At 47.0% G+C, this 19014-nt stretch overlaps 1 protein-coding gene across 9 annotated transcripts in view; it reads right to left on the minus strand.

Moving 5' to 3' along the window:
- The window catches only part of NR6A1 (nuclear receptor subfamily 6 group A member 1), a 927754-nt gene that overhangs the window by 35598 nt on the left and 873142 nt on the right, over positions 1-19014 (minus strand). For all 9 annotated transcript variants that reach the window (XM_085613755.1, XM_085613758.1, XM_085613754.1 and 6 more), the window contains one exon: positions 5571-5723. In XM_085613755.1, coding sequence (XP_085469881.1) covers positions 5571-5723 — 153 coding nt within the window. The remainder of the gene's footprint in view (positions 1-5570; positions 5724-19014) is intronic.

Raw genomic sequence — 19014 nt, forward strand, 5'->3', positions numbered from 1 at the left:
CTCTAAGGGTGGCACAATAAGTGCTGCAGCCCTTAGGGGCCTTCTCTGGTCACAGTGCCCTGGGTACCTATGGTACCATTTACCAGGGGCTGACATGTGGCCAGAGATGCCAATTGGGTTTAGGCTTCAATACAGTTTTAGGGAAGCAACACAGGCCCTGGGCACCTGATTGGCAGGAGCACAGGGCACACTCAGTCAAAGTACATCAGCAATTCAGCAAAAAGTGGGGGCATACCATGCAAGAAAGATGGCACTTTCTCACACATAGCCAATAGGTCTCGCTTTTGGGACCTTATAAGTATTTAGTTATGCAGCACAATATCCTTGGTGCAACAACATCAACTGTTGCATGGCTCAACACTTACAAGGTCCCAAAGGTGAGACCTATTGGCTATGCCCATGCTTGTTTGGGGTAGCCGTTGTAATTCATTCATTTGAGAAAATGTGAAGCTACATGTCCCCTGTCTCGAGCTTGCCAGTTCTGCCTTCTATTTTGGTGGCGCGAAGATGTACCCGGATGTGAGTCTATGCTGCAGGTGATGGATACTGACCGGCCATTGGTGGACCGTCATCTTAGAACGTGATGATGGCTATGTGGACCAACCGGATATTCCTTTATTTTGTTGTCAGACTTTGATATCGATGTCTAGGCCTCGGTGTTTTACTTTGGGGGAATGAGAGACACCTACGTGATGCTCTGGAAATGAGGGGTTCCGCAGGAAACGCACGAGCCACGTGTGCAAAAGACCCCAATGGGATTTATTTTTTATTTTTTATCAGAACTGGAAACCAAAACAGAGCTAAGAATTAGAACATCCTTCAGTTTTCTTGCTAGCCAGCAATGAAAATGCCATATCATCTGTCACAGCCTAGCTAATGAGCAGGTCGATGTCAGTAGGGTCGGGGAACTGGTCAGACCACCTCCTTTGTAGATGAGAGTGAGACAGCTGCCTGTCTGTTAGAAGGATTGCTGCGAGAGAGCCTGCACTGCTTCTTCCGGGGGTGAGGGGAGGAATGACTGCCCAAAGTGAATTCCTGTAAGCCCAATCAATCACACGGCAAGATAGGGGGCAAACAAATGCCTTTCCAGTAAGTTCCCTGGCCGCCCCTTGTCAAGCGGACTCCAAATCAGGCTGAGGCCTCAAATAACTTGATTTTGTGGCTCTGACCGAAGCTTGGTAGAATGGGTTCATCGAGTCGGTGACTGGTGCACTCTTAACAATATCCGTTCATTTTTTACACAGTTTTACCATGTACTGCCTGCACTCTGACTCATTGGTGCAAGCAGGTCACACAGATGCACTAATGCCTAACCACAAGCACAAGTGAAGGGTAGACAAGGTCTATCAGCTCAATAACCAGAGTTGTAATCCGTCCAACCCCACATCTGCAAATTGTGTGATCGTGGGCACCTCCGATTAACTCTTTGCGCTTCTCTTCGAACATCTTCCTATCGTGGAAGCGCCTAGAAACAGGCTTAGTCCAGCATTAACGGCGGTGTGAAGCTAAAATGAACACAGAAACGTAAACTGAAGTACTGCAAACCCAACAGATGGCCTTTAGTGCGCTGTGAAGTATTCGCTCACACCTGCTCAGTGTGAGCCTCACGAGCGAGGCCACGTGCAGCGGCCAGGACATAAATCCTCGCACACAGACGGCTCACAAGTGGGGCTAGTTTATTGCGGCGAGAAGTGAGTGAGAACAGGGCCAGTTACAGCATCACTTCACCCCTGGGCCTCCACCGAGACTCGTGAATGTGCACACATGTTGCCTGGAGCGCGCGTCAGCTGCTGCGCCAACCCTTCTGGTAATACAGAGCTCTGAGCTGGGTCTGCAGCTTCTCTGCAGAAGCAGTCAATTATTGGAGGGTCCCAGACTGAGGTAGCATCTAGAATTAGTTATGAGCTTAGGCGCTAGGCTGAGATGCGAGTATCAGTGCGTGAATAACACCCCTAGCTTCGCTTTCAAAGGCTGTCAGTCATCGCAAGGAGTGCTAAGCCAGATTTACTCCGCAGCTGCCGACACGAAGCTGGACGATGGGGAGTAGCTGGGAGGGGGCAGACATCCCATATGAAGCAGGTAAAGGGACTTTAGATTCTGTCAACAGACGTGCCAGCCCCCACAGCTCTAACGCCAGGCACCCTTTGTTGGCTGGTCACGAATATAAAATGATTCTCTCTTTACTGCATTCCGTCAGTCTTTTAAAGCTGGGGTGAATGGGGTACAGGAGCTCCGGGCTCTGCCGACATCCCCATTACTGAGACTTAGTGCATTTTCTGCATTATTCTATAGGCTTGGGATCCCGTCTGTTAACAGCGCCTCGAGGGTTCGGAAGCACAGCTATACAAACACAGGATCTAACCAAAATATGCCGTCTCTAGGTCAACAGTAATACCAAAATAACAAGGAAGAGGCAGAGAGGATCGGGTTGCAGACCCGAAGATCAAAAGACAGCAACACAAGAGGAGCCTTCGAGTGATGAGGCGCTAATTGCCTGCCCTGCAAATGGGCGCAGGGAGGAAGCCAAGATAACGATCAGGGAGGAATGCAGCTGGCATAATGCGCGACACTGCTCGCTCCCGAGACCCCTAGGACCTGGGAGTGAAAGTTTTGAGAGAAGGCGGGACATGCACCCATCTTTGGCCATTTGCAGTGCTTTCATTATTGAAAGCCACACGCAAAGGCCAATGGGATGTTTGAGAGAAGGCAGACTCACACGGAGAAGTCACTTGGAAGTCTAAATTGATTCAAAGAGGCCCTCTCCTAGAGCACCGCATGCGCGCTGCACTAGGCGAGATCTAAAAACAAAAAGTAGAAAGACATTTCCAGGCTAACCACTAGATGGCAGAATAATGCACAGCTTCGGAATCTAAAAAACCTTTAAGCTGAATACCTACTCCTTGAAGCAAGTAAACATTTCATTATGCCTTACTTCAAGGGTCTTTAGCAGTAACTCAGAGCGTGCTTCCACCCCTCTAACGTGTGGTCTTTGGGCAGGCACAAGTTGCAGAGTTAGTGACTATCCATCTGCGCTAACTAGTAATGGCATCTAGGGCAGAACCTGAATTACATTCTCCATACCCGGATGTAGTCTCTCCGGGTCAAGGATCTTGTGGGGATAACAAATCAATAGGCTTTCTGTTGGTGCTATTTAATGTTTGTCTGTATTTCCACAGTGTTCAAAGTTTTTTCTCTGTGCTTTCCTGTTTTTAGGTTTACATTTTTTTATTTTTCTCTACACAGTCCAAGAGCCATCACCACTGGATCCACAGGACGGAAAAAAAAATATGAAGATGGCGACCACGCAAGGAAGCTTCTGGGGTGTACGTCGGTTGTCGAGGATAGCTTACTCTTCGAGGCATTCACTCTGCGTCATTTGCCTTCTTGGCCCTTTCCTTTCGCACCTCATTTGCATCTGCTGGCGTCAAAGGTTGTCTCGAAGGCATGCCATCATCTTTTTCCCTAGGTTGGGACCTGTGCGGCTCCTTGTGTTTGTACCGGCCTTCGGTCATCAAGTGTTTTGACGTAGACACTGAGGTGACCTTTGGGGGTATTTATTGTCTTTGTTACCTTCCACTTTTCTGCATCCCTCGCTGCTTTCCTTGCGGCATCTGCTCTTTTGACATTGACAACCCTCCTTTCGGCACCCAACTATCCACGCTGTGCCAGTCTCTTCGACATTTTCTTTATCGTCAATGGCGAGACCAAGGTTCTTCAGTGATTCCTCTGGTTTCCAGGTGCTGGCCGTGGTGTGCAAGTCGCTGCTTCAATCAGGCCTTGAGAGTTTTTGGTAGGAAACCGGCACAGGCCTCACAGTCTACGGTGATATGATCAGTCAGAAGACACTGGTTACAAACCTTGTATGGATCTCACTGTGTTAACTGGTGGTTGCAGTTTGGACTGAATTTAAAGGGGGCTTTCCCCATAACCATTATCTGTCCCTGTCCTCTGCATTCTACGGGTCCTCCAGCATTGGGTTCCCATTCCCTGAGGAGAGGTTTTCTTTCGGGCATTGATGTTCCTCAAGGCCGCCAGTGATTTTCGGTGCTCTTTTCCTCCTCTTCTCTGCAGATCCTTGAAGATTCTTCAGAGCTCCTCTGGTGTGCATCCAGACCCGTTAACAGTGATGCACAGAGACTTCTGGGGCACCATCTGATGTCACACAAGTCATGGACTTAACATCAAATGATGGCCGACGACACCCACACGCAGTGAAAAAAAAAGAGAACAGAAAAAGAACAAAACACAATTTCGGACCCAACCACTGGGTGGCAGAATAGATGCACATAATGTGAATCCAGTAAAGAATTTATGGTGCAAAACCCTTTGTGCATGTGCTATATTACTGAGATGTGGGCACAATGGCAAAGAAACAGTCAGGACAACACTGGTTGTGCCTGGGGTACAGTCAGTGAAGTGTGCTCCCTGCCATGCTTTGAGTAGGTGTAAGGGGTCCCAGGGGCCACCTCCCATATTCCCCTAAGGCTGGTACAGCCACTCACTAAAGGTAGAGAAATCAATACATGTTAATTCCTGTTTGCTTCCATTAAAGGGAACACTATTCTCAAGTTTATGGACATTTCCTGAAGTAGCTGGTGGAATTTTTAATGTCAAAATTCAAGGTCTTCACAACAAAAAATGTTATTGACACTTCAGTATCAAATTACAAATTTCACCTTTAAGTTAAGAAAATAAATAGGTACGACACAGGGGACACCTTCACAGGCAGGCACATGGACATCTGCATGATGTTGGGGACCAGAGGTGCCAAAATACAGCCTCTGACCCACGCGAACTATGTAAATCATCAACGCCATACATGGCAGTTTCCTTGTCTAGACAATATGTGAAGAGCAGGATATTTAAATATTCTGGCTAGTCAATAGTAGAGCTATTTGAAAAGTTGGTGCACATCTCAGGAAAAACAACTGACTATTTGTTAGCTTGATTCCCTCTTTTAGCCTTCTGTAAATACTGGTTTACATCATCTATGCAAGGCACAGGTTTCCACTTGTACTATTGGGAAGGTTGTGTGGCTTTTCCTGCGGGATTTTATTTGTGACCCATAGTTGAGAACTTCACACAGCAGAAAAAGGATCCCCAGTGTATATGCAATTGTTTTCTCCATTTGGGAAACAAAATGCTAACCATATAGAAAGTCCTTTCCATACAATTCCCTTCCACCCTAAATAAGGATTTTTCCCAATGCTGTGCTCCTTCCACGGTGCGGCAACACTTTGCAACATTTTAATAACTCTTGATCCGTTCGAACTAGAAACATGTTTGTTAAAGCCGGAGAACTATGCAGCAGATGGATTGGGTGCAAGCGCGGCAAATTCATGATTATTCAGAAAATGCTGCTCCTGTGGAATCACGCGTTTTCCATTGTCCCTGAGCAAAGCCCATGGCTAAACCAATTACATCATACGTTGACCAGACTATGAACATCTCGACTACAAGACGCGAGCACAGCCTCCTGAATGTTTATGCTTCACATAAAACAGGCAAAAATATTAAAATGTAACAATAGAAAGAATTATTTGGCAGAAGCTTATAATAAATTATTTTACCTGCAATGTATCGTATTTCTGGCAGACACATCATTAGATCTGGAAATCGGTTGGGTTGGTGTGGATATTTGTACTCCGTGAAATCCTGGCAAACGTACCAATACCGCTTGTTCAACTGTTCCAGTTGTGATACGTTAGAGAGGCCACGAATATCTGCATGGAAATATATAAGGTTGTGGTAAGTGATCAGAAACATTCAAGTATTTTGTGTTGTAGAGAGCACCAGGAGAAGAAATCCCTTCCTGTGGACCTGCTTGGGAGTGGAAAGAAACCGATATTCACTAGCACTTTGAAGAGTCGGAGACCAGTCCTAGAAATGGAAAACACTTCCTGTTTGCCAGTCCAAGGAAAGGAAAACACTTCCTGTTTGCCAGTACTAGGAATGAAAAGCAATTCATGTTTGCCAGTACTAGGAATGGAAAGCACTTCCTGATTTCCAGTACTAGGAGTGAAAAGCAATTCCTGTTTGCCAGTACTAGGAATGAAAAGCACTTCCTGTTTTAGAGTACTAGGAATGAAAAACACTTCCTGTTTTCCAGTACTAGGAATGAAAAACACTTCCTGTTTGCCAGTACTAGGAATAAAAAGCACTTCCTATTTTCCAGTACTAGGAATGAAAACCAATTCCTGTTTTCCAGTATTAGGAATGGAAAACACTTCCTGTTTGCCAGTACTAGGAATGAAAAGCACTTCCTGATTTCCAGTACTAGGAATGAAAAGCAATTCCTGTTTGCCAGTACTAGGAATGAAAAGCACTTCCTGATTTCCAGTACTAGGAATGAAAAGCAATTCCTGTTTGCCAGTACTAGGAATGGAACACTTCCTGTTTGCCAGTACTAGGAATGGAAAGCACTTCCTTTTTTCCAGTACTAGGAGTGGAAAGCACTTCCTGTTTGCCAGTACTAGGAATGAAAAGCAATTCATGTTTGCCAGTACTAGGAATGGAAAGCACTTCCTGATTTCCAGTACTAGGAGTGAAAAGCAATTCCTGTTTGCCAGTACTAGGAATGAAAAGCACTTCCTGTTTTAGAGTACTAGGAATGAAAAACACTTCCTGTTTTCCAGTACTAGGAATGAAAAACACTTCCTGTTTGCCAGTACTAGGAATAAAAAGCACTTCCTATTTTCCAGTACTAGGAATGAAAACCAATTCCTGTTTTCCAGTATTAGGAATGGAAAACACTTCCTGTTTGCCAGTACTAGGAATGAAAAGCACTTCCTGATTTCCAGTACTAGGAATGAAAAGCAATTCCTGTTTGCCAGTACTAGGAATGAAAAGCACTTCCTGATTTCCAGTACTAGGAATGAAAAGCAATTCCTGTTTGCCAGTACTAGGAATGGAACACTTCCTGTTTGCCAGTACTAGGAATGGAAAGCACTTCCTTTTTTCCAGTACTAGGAGTGGAAAGCACTTCCTGTTTGCCAGTACTAGGAATGAAAAGCAATTCATGTTTGCCAGTACTAGGAATGGAAAGCACTTCCTGATTTCCAGTACTAGGAGTGGAAAGCACTTCCTGTTTGCTAGCTCTCGGAGAGGAATTGGAAAGTAATTAATGTTTACTAGTACTGGGAGTTGAAACCACGGCTTCTGAATTCAAACAAAAAACATCTACTGTTTGCCGCAAATGGGATCAGGAAGCAATTACTATTTACCAGTGTTCACCATGGAAGCCGCTTCCAGTTTACCAGTACTGGTATGAAAGCCGACTTTGGTGTGATCAGTGCTGTAAGTGAAAAAAAAGTTGTATTTGCTTGTCATATGAGTGGAAAGCACTTCCTGTTGCTAACACCAGAAGTGGAAAGCAATTACTTTTCTACAGCTCTGAGTGGAAAGTGCTTCATGTTGGCCATCACTTGTTAAAGCAATGGTTTTACTAAAGGGCTACCTACTGAATGCACTGTGTTTAACAGTCCTTGCATTGAAACATTTTACTGATTTCCAACATTCCCATTGATCATAAAATATTTTGAGGAATACGAAATGTCAAGACATATGAGAACTATACTGGACGAATAGCCTCCTTATTAAAAAGGGCAAGCAAGCCAATAGGGCTCTACGATGCTGTGCAGCCTAGGAAGAGAGGAGAAAACAAAAAAGGTACCATTTTGTAGGCGCTCACCACACATGCATGCACCTACAAAATGACACAGGCACTTTTTTTCTTTTCATGTATCGAACTAAGTTGGATCAGTAAATACAATTTTAAAAAGTACTGCAAATAGGTGCCTCAGAGCATTATGGACCACATGTATGGGAAGCAACACAGAGGGTGGGAGGAGATGTGCAGAGCACAGGTGGGAAAGAGCAGCGTGGAGCTAATAGGGAGAAGCACACTAGCATAACACTTCTGCACAATCTCGGGGGGAGGGGGGGAGAAGTACATGAGGGAGACAGCTAGAAAACACATGCACTCTTGTCACCATAATTTAAAAAAAACCTAATGCGGACTAGTCAGACCCCAAACTATTTTGCACGATTTCCAACATCCTGACTCTAGCAAGGCTTCTGGAGAATTCTTTACACCTACAACTCTGCAACCACATTGAACAATTCCAACTTCTAGACCAGTACCGATCTGGCTTCAGAACTGGTTATAGCACTGAAACGGTTCCGACACATATTGCTAACAAGGCCATAAGATTGCTTGACAAGAATGAAACCTGTCTACTTATACTTCTTGATCTCTCCTCTGCGTTTGATACAATCAAACATGACAGCAGGATGGACCTCCTTGAAAATAGGATGGGGTTATGTGGTCCCGTTTTAATCTGGTTTGCTTCATTCCATCATAATAGAACTCAGAGAATCAAACTCAATCTCTATCTGCCAGTACACCGGTAACAACTGGAGTACCTCAAGCCTCCACTCTCTCAACTACGCTAATCAACTTGTTTATGGAACCTTCTACCGACATTTTGACGCTCTCAAACATTCATTACCACGTGAACGCTGATGACATACATTTATAGCAGAAACTCTCCTCAGCTGAAGATATCAAAATGCTCAACTGGACTCTTCTGAAAACCCACCATTGGTTGACACATAATCCCTCATGCTCAACTCCCTCAAAACGGAATTCCTTTTGATGGCCCCTCACAATCTCTCTGCCCCCATGGAAGAATGGCTCAAACAACTCACAGCTCTCAACTGCTCCCTCTACATTATTGACTCAACACGATCTCTAGGCATAACACTGGACAAACATCTGAAAATGCAAGATCATATTAGTGCAACCTTCAGGGGAGTCAATCACCAAATTACCATCCTAAGGAAAATCGAACCACTACTGCCCCCTGTGGATTTTCAGTTAGCAGTACACTCTCTAGTGATCTCCCGATTAGATTACAAGAGTGCTACTCTTGCTGGCCTACCCAAAGTAAAGCTGTCCCCATTAAAATCACCTGCCAGACTCAAAACAGGTTCCAGGAGAATTAACCGTATTACTCCAGACCTAAAATGGCTTCCGTTTGAAGCTAGAATCCAATTGAAGATTGCATGCATGACGGCCGAGGGCCTTCACTATAATACTCCTGTCTACTTAGCCAAAACACTCGAGCTATCTGGGGGTAGTCGTTCCATAAGAACCGCTTACTCCCTACTGCTGAAACCACAGAAGTTCAACAGAACGAAAACTTACAACTGTTTGCCTTGCCCCAAGAATTTGGAACACTTTCCCACCTGAAACCAGGACAAACCCCTCGACTGCCTCCTTCAGAAAACAAGTAAAAAAGCTCTTAATGCATAGATTCCTTCTCTAAGAGTCTTGAACCTTTTCAGCTTGTTTGGCGTTGGGTGGACTCCTGTGAATCTTGGAACTGCTATTCTTAATGATCTACTGTATATATGTTGCTCAATGCTTATTCCTTCTCTGGTTGTAATTTGTTTTTCTCTTTTCCTGTTATGCTTGACATGGTCGCTCTACGTACAGAGCTCTGATACCCGGACGGGTCATGTACGCGCTCTATAAAACTCAGCAAATGAATAAAACTCTGCAAAATAAATAATATTTAAAGTGAAAGGGCTCTAAGTGAGTGGCATTTTAATTTCCTGGAATGCCCTTGACAAATAAATAGACTATGCTCCAAAGCCGAACAAGCACAGGGTGGACAAGGAAAGCCATTGAATAAGAAGCAGGCAAATGAGAATGGCTTTGAAGTGAACCAATGGCAAGTAATGGGTGTGCTCTAATCCCACGGTAAGCTGACAATAGGTCTTTCGTTAACTAAGCGAGCGAGATTTTAAAATACTGCAGTGTTTTGGGGTCACCCTACATTTAATAGATGTACAGACATCATTGTGTACACTTACAAAGTAAATCTGTGTATATGAGCTGGCAGCCTATCTGGAAACATCCCATCAGACATGTTTGACCTGATGCTCTTTAACAAGCTACGTATTCCAAGTGACGCATGTACTGTCCTTGGTGTCACTATGCATCAAAGACATTATAAATTGATACAGTGAACCGCTTCACCTTCTGTCAAACAATTTCAGTCTTTTTACAAAAATACTCTTTTCTACGTTATTTCTGAACACCCACCATTAAAACGTGAAATCAAGGACTTCGAACCAATTTTATTTCAAACAGCCAGAACAAAAAAACACAAGGACGGACAAAGCCAAATAAGTGTCACGCCTTTTGGCTTTGCCAGTAAAGACACATTACTCTGCCACAGTTTTTTGATTATGTTAATTAGCATTGCAAAAAAAGTCAGATAACTTGTAGATGTGTACAGGTCAGTTATAAATTACAGATGCCAGGCCCCTCTAAAAAGTTTTTTAAAAACCATTAAGTAAAACGAATTGCGATGGGCAGGGTAGAGGCACAGGTGAAGTGATGGGCATCGTGGGAGTATGTAAACACCACCTACAAGCAGCTGCATCCATCAGGGAGGGCCAGAGAAGCAAAGCACCAAAGAGGGTAATAAACAAAAAAGCAGAGAGGGGCAATGATGAGCTCGGATGGGGGAGCACAATGGAAAGGGCAGTGGCAGCTGGTAATCTTTGAAAGTGGTTGGGCGTAATACCGGCCAGGAGTTCACCCATTTTTTTCAAAATGTAACTTATTCATACTCACTCCCTCTTCCATTTACTCTCTCCCCTCATTCACTCTAACGAATAGTTTCTTACCTGTCGGTGTAGTTTTGCAGTTTGAAGATCTTTCTGGATTCACTATGCTGTGCATTATTCCGCGATCTTGTGGTTGGGTCCGGATTCGTAGTCTTTTCTTTTTTTTTGTTTTTTTTTGTAGCCCAGGTGGGCGGCGACGACCCACCATTTGGTGCACCTCCCGTGACGTCGTCGTGCTTCCTGCGGAAGTCCCACCTTTGGGGCGCCATCTTCGGGTTCTTTTTTCCCTTTTTTTTAACCCTAGGCGATTGATTAGTCCTTCAGTTCATTTTCTGTACGTTTTTATTCCTTCTGATGTTTTCCACTTCACCCCTTCTTCCTCCAGCCTCATCTTACTGGCGGAGGTGGGTGGGTTCGCTAGTGAATCCAGAAAGATCTTCAAGCTGCAAAACTACACCGACAGGTAAGAAACTATTCGTTTTGCAGCGTGAATCTTTCTGGATTCACTATGCTGTCCATAGACTTTGTAGCGGTTTTTCCTAATTTTGTGGCGGCTGGGTGGTAGATGAGCGTTGGTCGTTGAAAATGTGTTGAAGCACCTTCTGTCCAACCTGTGCTTCCTTGTTCATCTGAATGTCCACGCAGTAGTGTTTCGTGAACGTGTGCACAGATGCCCAAGTAGCCGCTAGACATATGTCCTGAATGGGCGTGTTCGCCAGGAAGGCAACGGTGGCCCCCTTCTTCCTTGTGGAGTGAGCCTGAGGCCCCTCCGCTAGCTCCTGTCCAGCCTGTTTGTGGCAGAATTGAATAGTGAGGGCAATCCATCTAGCGATGGTGCCCTTAGTCACTGGTCTACCCATGAAGCTAGTAGCAAAGGACACAAACAACTGCTTTGATTTCCTGAGTTCCTTGGTTCTCTCAATGTAGTGCATCACCGCTCTTCTAGCGTTGAGGGTGTGCAGAGCCTTTTCAGCGTTCGAAGTCGGGTTTTGGAAGAAACTTGGTATCTGAATACTCTGATTCATGTGGAACGCCGACACCACCTTGGGCATGAAGTGTGGGTCTGTTCTCAGGACTACCCTGTCCTTGTGAATCTGAATGTAGGGTTCCTGTAGCGTTAGTGCTTGAAGCTCGCTCACCCTGCGTAGTGAGGTTATGGCCACCAGAAAGGCCGTTTTCATCGTCAACATTTGCAGTGTGGCCTTGTGAATGGGTTCAAACGGTGCCTTCATGAGCTCCGTCAGTACCACGTTGAGATTCCATGCTGGCGGCGGCAACCTTTTAGGAGGGGCAATTCTTTTGGCTCCTTCCATGAATCTCTTCACAACCTGCGAAGTGAAGAAACTTCCACCCTTCTCACCTCTGGTGTAGGCTACGATCGCCTCTAGGTGTACCCTTAGGGAGCTCGAGCAGAGGTTACTCTTTAGAAGGTGTGTGAGGTACCTCAGTACTGTTGAATCTCTTGTCATTCTGTTTTGCAGGCCCTTCTTCCTGCACCACACAGTAAATCTCTGCCATTTGGCGCTGTAGCATTTTCGTGTAGTTGGTTTCCTTGCCTCCCGCAGCACCCGCATAGTGCTAGGAGGCAATTTAAGGTGAGCGAACTCTAGGTCTTCAGGCTCTCTGGCTCCGGATGCAGGACCTCTCCGTTTTGCATTGAGAGCAGGTCCCTTCTTCTCTCGAACCTGTGGGGATTGCCCTGTGCCATTTCTTGAATTTGTGAGAACCATGTCTGCCTTGCCCACTGCGGAGCCACTAGGATCAGAGTCATGTTGCTGGTTCTGCACTTGTCGAGCACTCTGTGCAACAGGGGTATCGGTGGAAAGGCGTAGGCAAATGTCCTCCCCCAGCTTATCCATAGGGCATTTCCTTGGGATTGCTGATCTGGTTGCCTGGACTCGAAGCTTTGGCATTTTGCATTTTGGCGTGTTGCAAACAGGTCTATTGTGGGAGTTCCCCATCTCTGGAAAAGCTTCTCCGTTTCCTGGCCATTGAGCTCCCACTCGTGTGATGCCGAGGTCTGCCTGCTTAGCCAGTCTGCCTCCACATTGTCCTTCCCTGGAAGGTGAATTGCCAGTAGATCTATCCTGAGAGGTATGGCCCATCTCCAAATCTCCTGTGCCAGAGAGGAGAGAGGGAACGACTGTGTCCCCCCCTGCTTGTTGATATAGAACCTTGCCGTGGTGTTGTCTGTTTGAACCAACACCCTCTGGTTGTACAGGTGCCTCTGGAATGCCTTCAGGGCTAGCAGGATGGTTTTCAATTCGAGGTAATTGATATGGCATACCGCATCTGCTGGAGCCCACAGGCCCCTCACTCTGAGGTTGTCCATGTGCGCTCCCCATCCCTTTTGCGATGCGTCCGTGGTAATGGTCATTGTTGGGTTTGGTGGTGTCAGGCTTCTCCCTGCTGTCATGTTGTCTTTGTTCCACCAAGTCATCTCCTCCTGCACTGCGTGCGTAACAACCACTAGATCTTCCCAACTGCCGCTTGCTTGTGGCCATTGCTGTTGTAGCCATTCTTGGAATGTCTCATGTGCAGGCGTACATTCGGCACCAGCTGGATACATGACGCCATCATCCCCATCATCTTGCTCACTGACCTCACTGTCAGAGCTCGCCCCTTCTGGTAGAGATGCGTCTCCTTCAGTAGGGCATCTGTTCTCCTGTCGCTGGGCACCACTGTGCTGTTCAGGGTGTTGATTTTTGCTCCCAGGAAAATCTTCACCTGCTCCGGTTCAAGCGATGACTTCCCCAGTGTATCGAGAACCCCAGGTTCGTCAGAGTGTCTGTCACGCGTGTTGCGTGTCTCTCGCACTTCTCGCGTGTGTTTGCCTTGACCAGCCAGTCGTCTAGGTAGGGGTAGACATGGATCCCCTGCCTTCGTAGGTGAGCCGCGACCGCCGACAGGCATTTTGTAAAAACCCTTGGCGCCGATTTTAGCCCGTAGGCCAGGGTTGTGAACTGGTAGTGTTCCTGGTCGATGTTGAACCTTAGAAGGCCCTTGTGCCTTTTGTTTATTGGGATGTGTAGGTAGGCATCCTTGAGATCCACGGTGACCATGAAGTCCCCGTCTCTTATTTGGGGGAGCACCTCCTGCAGCAAAGTCATTTTGAACTTCTGCGTTCTGATGAACTTGTTCAGGTATCGCAGGTCCAGGATGGGTCTGACGTTTCCGTCTACTTTCGGGACCACAAAATAGTTCGAGTAGACCCCCTTGTTGCGTTCTTTGAACGGCACTGCCTCTATGGCTCTTTTTTCTAGTAGATCAGGGTTTCTTCTCTGAGTAGGGCCAGTTCTTGAGCCGATCTCTGTCTTCCCTTTGGTCTTCTGTTTGGAGGTCTTTTCTCCAAATCCACGCAGAGTCCGTATTGCATGACGTTCAGTATCAACTTGTCTGTGGTTATACGCCGCCACTCCTGAAGGTAGAACCTCAGCCTTCCGCCTACTGGTGTTGGATGCTCGTAGGCTTTTGACTCTTCTCTCCCCCTTGATGTTACTGCATTGCGCCTCACCCCTGTCGAGGGTAGGCGTCCTCCTGCGTGCTGAGTCACTTTGATGAGGGTTGGTCACCCCCTCTCCTCCTCTGGCCACGTCCGTTCCCTCTCCCGCGAAAGGACTGGCTCCGAGGTTGGTACTGCCAGTTTTGCTTCTGTTGACCTTGTTGTCCGTGACTATCACCCTGCTGACCCTGCTGGAAAGTCTGGTGCGACGCTCCCTGCTGGCTTCCTCCCCGACCGTAGGGTCTCCTAGAGGGATTGCCTCTCCTCATCCCTCTTAGCTGTAGGGCCCCCATGGACCTCGCCGTTTCGTTTTCTTTTTTCATCTGGGTGAGTTTCTCGTCTACTGTTGCTCCGAACAGTGTCTCTCCATTGAAGGGGGTGCTAAGGATGTTGTTCTGCACCTCCGGTTTGAATCCCGAGATTCTTAGCCATGCATGTCTTCTCTCGGTGACCCCTATGGCCATTAGTCTTGCCGAAGTCTCTGCCCCGTCCAGCGCCGTCTTTATACAAGAGTTGGCGATGTTTTTACCTTCTTCCACCAGGTGGGAGGCTCTTTGGCGGTATTCTTCGGGGAGGTGTTTTACTAGCTCCCCCATCTCGTCCCAGTGCTCGTACTGGTGCCTATTGAGGAGTGCATTGGAATTCGCCATGCGCCAGTGCATTGCGGCGTTCCTCTCGACCTTTCTTCCTGTGAGGTCTATCCTCCTGCTCTCCTTATCCGGAGGTGGCCCCGAAGTTGCTGGCACGTTGGCCCTTCTCCTGGCCGTGGAAGCTATGATGGAGTCGGCCGTGATACTACCCTTGATGTAAGGGGGGTCCAGAGAAGAGTGCTTATACTTCTTCTCCGTCCTTGGCGTGATCGAACGGCAAGTCACTGGTTCCTTAAAGGCCTCTCTTCCCTGATTCATCACACTTTGTAGCATTGGAAGGAATTGGCTCCTCGTCTGGATGGGGAGCAGGGTCTCGAGGAGGAAATCGGCTTTCGGCCTCTCCTCGTCCAGTTTCACGCCGAAGGCTGTCGCTGCGCTCCTGACCACCATATTGTACATCCCGATGTCGTCGGGTGGAGAAGGCCTCGAAGGGTACGTGTCCACGTGCTCCTCAGGGTTTTCGGTGTCGAGATCCTGCCATTCGATGTCGTGGCTGCTTGATGGCGCCGAGCTGTAGAACGACTGCTGGTCTTCTTCCTCGGGTTCGCCTTCATAATAGGTCTCGTCTTCCTCTTCGAGATCTCTCGTCAGCCCCTCGGTGTCGAATTCGTCCTCGATTTCGACGACGTTCGTCAGTGGAGCCGTTGGAATTTTGAATTCCTTCATCTTGGCGTCGAACTCCTTCTTCCTCTGAAGGATGTTCTCCATTTCGGCCTCGAGACGCCTCTTCTTCTTCTCCATCTCGGAGATGCTTTCGGCGGCGTCCGCGGGCCTCTTCGACGGAACTTGCGTCGACGCCGACCTGCCCTTCTGCGTCGAGCGCCCCGTTTCATGGGTTGTCTTCGACGAACCTTGCCTTTCGGCGTCTTTCGGCACCAGGGAGTCCTTTTCGAAGGATCCGCTCGCCCTCTTGTCCATGGTTCCCCCCTTGGTCGTCGAAGTTTTCGGCGCCGGGGCTCCCTTCGTGGACTTTGACTCAGATTTTCTCGAGTCACCCTCGGGTTTTCGAGGCATTTTCGGGTGTTTTGAGCTCGACGATTCTCTTACCTCGTCTTCATTTTTCTTGTCGGTCTCTACGACCGTGAAGTTGTCGGGTCCCTCGGCGACGTTGTCCTCATCGTCTGTGGAGAGGCCCAGATCGTAGAGCGACGGGGCCTTACCCTTGCCATCCATGCTGGCGTTGGCTCTTCGCTGACGTTCTCTCACCCGGAGCGTCTTCGGCGCGAAGGCTGAGCAGGCGTTGCAGTCCTTGCTCTGGTGGTCGACCGGTAGGCAGAGGTTGCAGACCGGATGCTGGTCCTTCTGTGCGAACTTGTGGTGGCAGTTAGGGCAGAACTTGAATGGCGTCTTGTCCATTGCGCTCAGGGCCTCTGAGTGCGCATTCTCCAAGGGCGTCGAAGAAAAAAGGTGGAACACTTCCTTCTTCGCGCTCCTGATGTGAACTATTCCTTTCCTGTGATATCTTCGTAGTCCTTTATCGACGAAACTCGCTTTTCCTTCTTCTTCCTTCGATTGTAACTCTGGAGCTTCCCGATGCCGATCCAGACCCAACGGCGGAAAAAAGAATCTGAAGATGGCGCCCCAAAGGTGGGACTTCCGCAGGAAGCACGACGACGTCACGGGAGGTGCACCAAATGGTGGGTCGTCGCCGCCCACCTGGGCTACAAAAAAAAAAAAAAAACAAAGAAAAGAAAAGACTACGAATCCGGACCCAACCACAAGATCGCGGAATAATGCACAGCATAGTGAATCCAGAAAGATTCACGCTGCAAAACTCACATTCTCTCAGTTACTCATTTTCTTTCGCACCGACTCTCACTCACACACAAACATACTCATACCCACTGGTTCTCATTCTCAGTTCCTAACGCTTACACACACACAGGGACTGCACCTACTGAAGCATTGACAGCTACACCTGACTCACTTTAATTCCTTTTCACATCCTCCAATCAATCACTAGTTCTAACACACGTACTCCCTTTGACTTATTCACACATACTCAAACGCAGATTCTCACTCACTTTCATTGACACTCTCAAAAACACGCACACATGCTCCCATTCAATCGCAATCACTCAAAACACACTCACATACACATAAAGAAATAACTTTTTTTTTTACTTATCTTGCTTACTGAGCTGGCAACTCAGAAGCACCAAGGCTACAGCAGTGAAAAAATCTCATGCTGGGCATTGGAACAGCAACCACAATTGCCAACGAGGAGTCTGATGGAGTAGCATGGGCAGGCTATTTCAATCCCCCTCACAGCTTCTTGATAGGACTGGAAGCACAGCCTTATAAGAAGCTGTGATAGTGCTGGGGACCCTGCCTCTACTGTCCTGTGTTGCTTGTCATTGGCTTCAGAGATACACTGATAAGCGCCCTGCCAGCCACATTTTATCAGATATCAAAATAGTTTCTTATCTGTAGGTATAGTTTTGCAGCTTGAAATATTTTCTGGATTCACATGCTGTGCATTATACTGCCATCTAGTGGTTGGATCCAGAATTCTCCACTTTTTTGTAGTCCTATTTATTTATTTTTTGTGTGGTTGGGTGTGGTTGGGTGTTTCGACGGATACCCCATTTGGTGCTTCCTGTGACATTGTAAACCCTTCCCCGGAAGCTTCCACTCTTGGACGTCATCTTCAGATTCTTTTTCTTTTTTTTGTGTGTTTTCTCTCTCCATCTTCTTGGGGGACGTGGGTGGGTCACTGTGAATCTAGAAATTCTTCAAGCTGCGAAACTATACCTACAGGTAAGAAACTATTTACTTTTCAAGTGTGAATCTTTTCTGGATTCACATGCTGTGCGTAGATTTTGTAGAGGTTTTGGTAGTTCTGCTGTGGTTGGGTTGAAGATGAGCTTAGATTTGTAAAATAATTTTTTTAACACTTTTTGTCTCACATGAGCATCCTTATTCATTTGAATGTCCAAACATTAGTGTTTTGTGAACGTGTGCACAGATGACCACGTTGCTGCCATACATATGTCCTGCAAAGGTATATTTGCTAGAAAAGCAATGGTTGCTACTTTTTAGGTCGAGCATAGGCAGTGCGCATTCGCTGTCTTGGAGACATGCTGTATTCAGTCTGGTGGCTTGGAACACGCCCAGCGCTTTTCATTGGTTGTTTCGTCTGCCTTTCTAAATTCCTTTGGTTTCATTGATGAATAGTTAACATTTGTCCCACCTTTTGGCTGTTTGGTTCCATCCTGGAGACTGCCCCAGCTATAGCGATCCTTTCACTATGGTCATATGTTTCTTTTCAGTGCACTACTTTTTAAAATGTATTAAGCTTTGGTTGCAACTCTACCTACCGCAACCCACGCAGTTTACTGTGAGCCTCTGGTTCACCGGTCAGTAGTGTGAAGTGAATTGCTCCCACGCCATGCTTGTATCTTCCTGTTAAAGTTCTTTTAACATGGGGCAGAGAACCGCAGCAGACAATCCTGTAAACAGAACGCCCTGTATGCCTCTGTGTCTTCCATTTAATTGTTTAAATGCTTAGAGAGAAAAAACAGGTAATAAATGCAAGTGCACTTCCAAAAGAAGAGGGGACTAACTATATCTGCAGGACAGTAAGTGTTGTGTTTGTTGTGTATTCCAACCTTTTTCATGTGCTTGTGTCAGGTGAGGCGTGATGCATGGAGGGGGTAGTGTGCCAGGGACAGAGCGATAATCACGGCACCATGATCCACTGCCTCAGGCTCCGCCATGTTTCTGGTGTTTGTAATTTCGAGTTCTGGCCTAGCTATTTAGCATACTGTGTAATCGTGGGCTAGTTATTTAATCTAACGTAGATGCTGTTTTCATATTAGCATGTACTCACAGCGTATTGCTGCTGCTGACATTGCAGATGTCTGGCACCGCCAGTCACCTCTGACCCGGGCCAGTGTTTGTGAGTTTATTAAGGCCTTTCTGTCTGTCAGGGGAATAGCTAGGGCTTTATGAAGTGCGAGGGCCCATGAATCGGCCCAGGCAGCGAGTTAAGGCTGTATTCAAATAAAGCATACTGCAACCTTGTGTTGACCCATGCCAACTCACCCTTACCAAGACACCTCATCCTTGCAAAGTCTCATGATATAAACCAAGCCTCCTTGCCATAGTTATGCCCTGCACCCGACCTCACACATTCCCAACCCTGGTTTCGCCCTCTTATCCAGAGACCACCTCCGTCCTTCCACAGGAACATACCTGTCCAGGACAATACCTTCATCC

The sequence above is a fragment of the Triturus cristatus genome, chromosome 1_2 (assembly GCF_964204655.1).
Source record: "Triturus cristatus chromosome 1_2, aTriCri1.1, whole genome shotgun sequence".
Classification (NCBI taxonomy): Eukaryota; Metazoa; Chordata; class Amphibia; order Caudata; family Salamandridae; genus Triturus; species Triturus cristatus.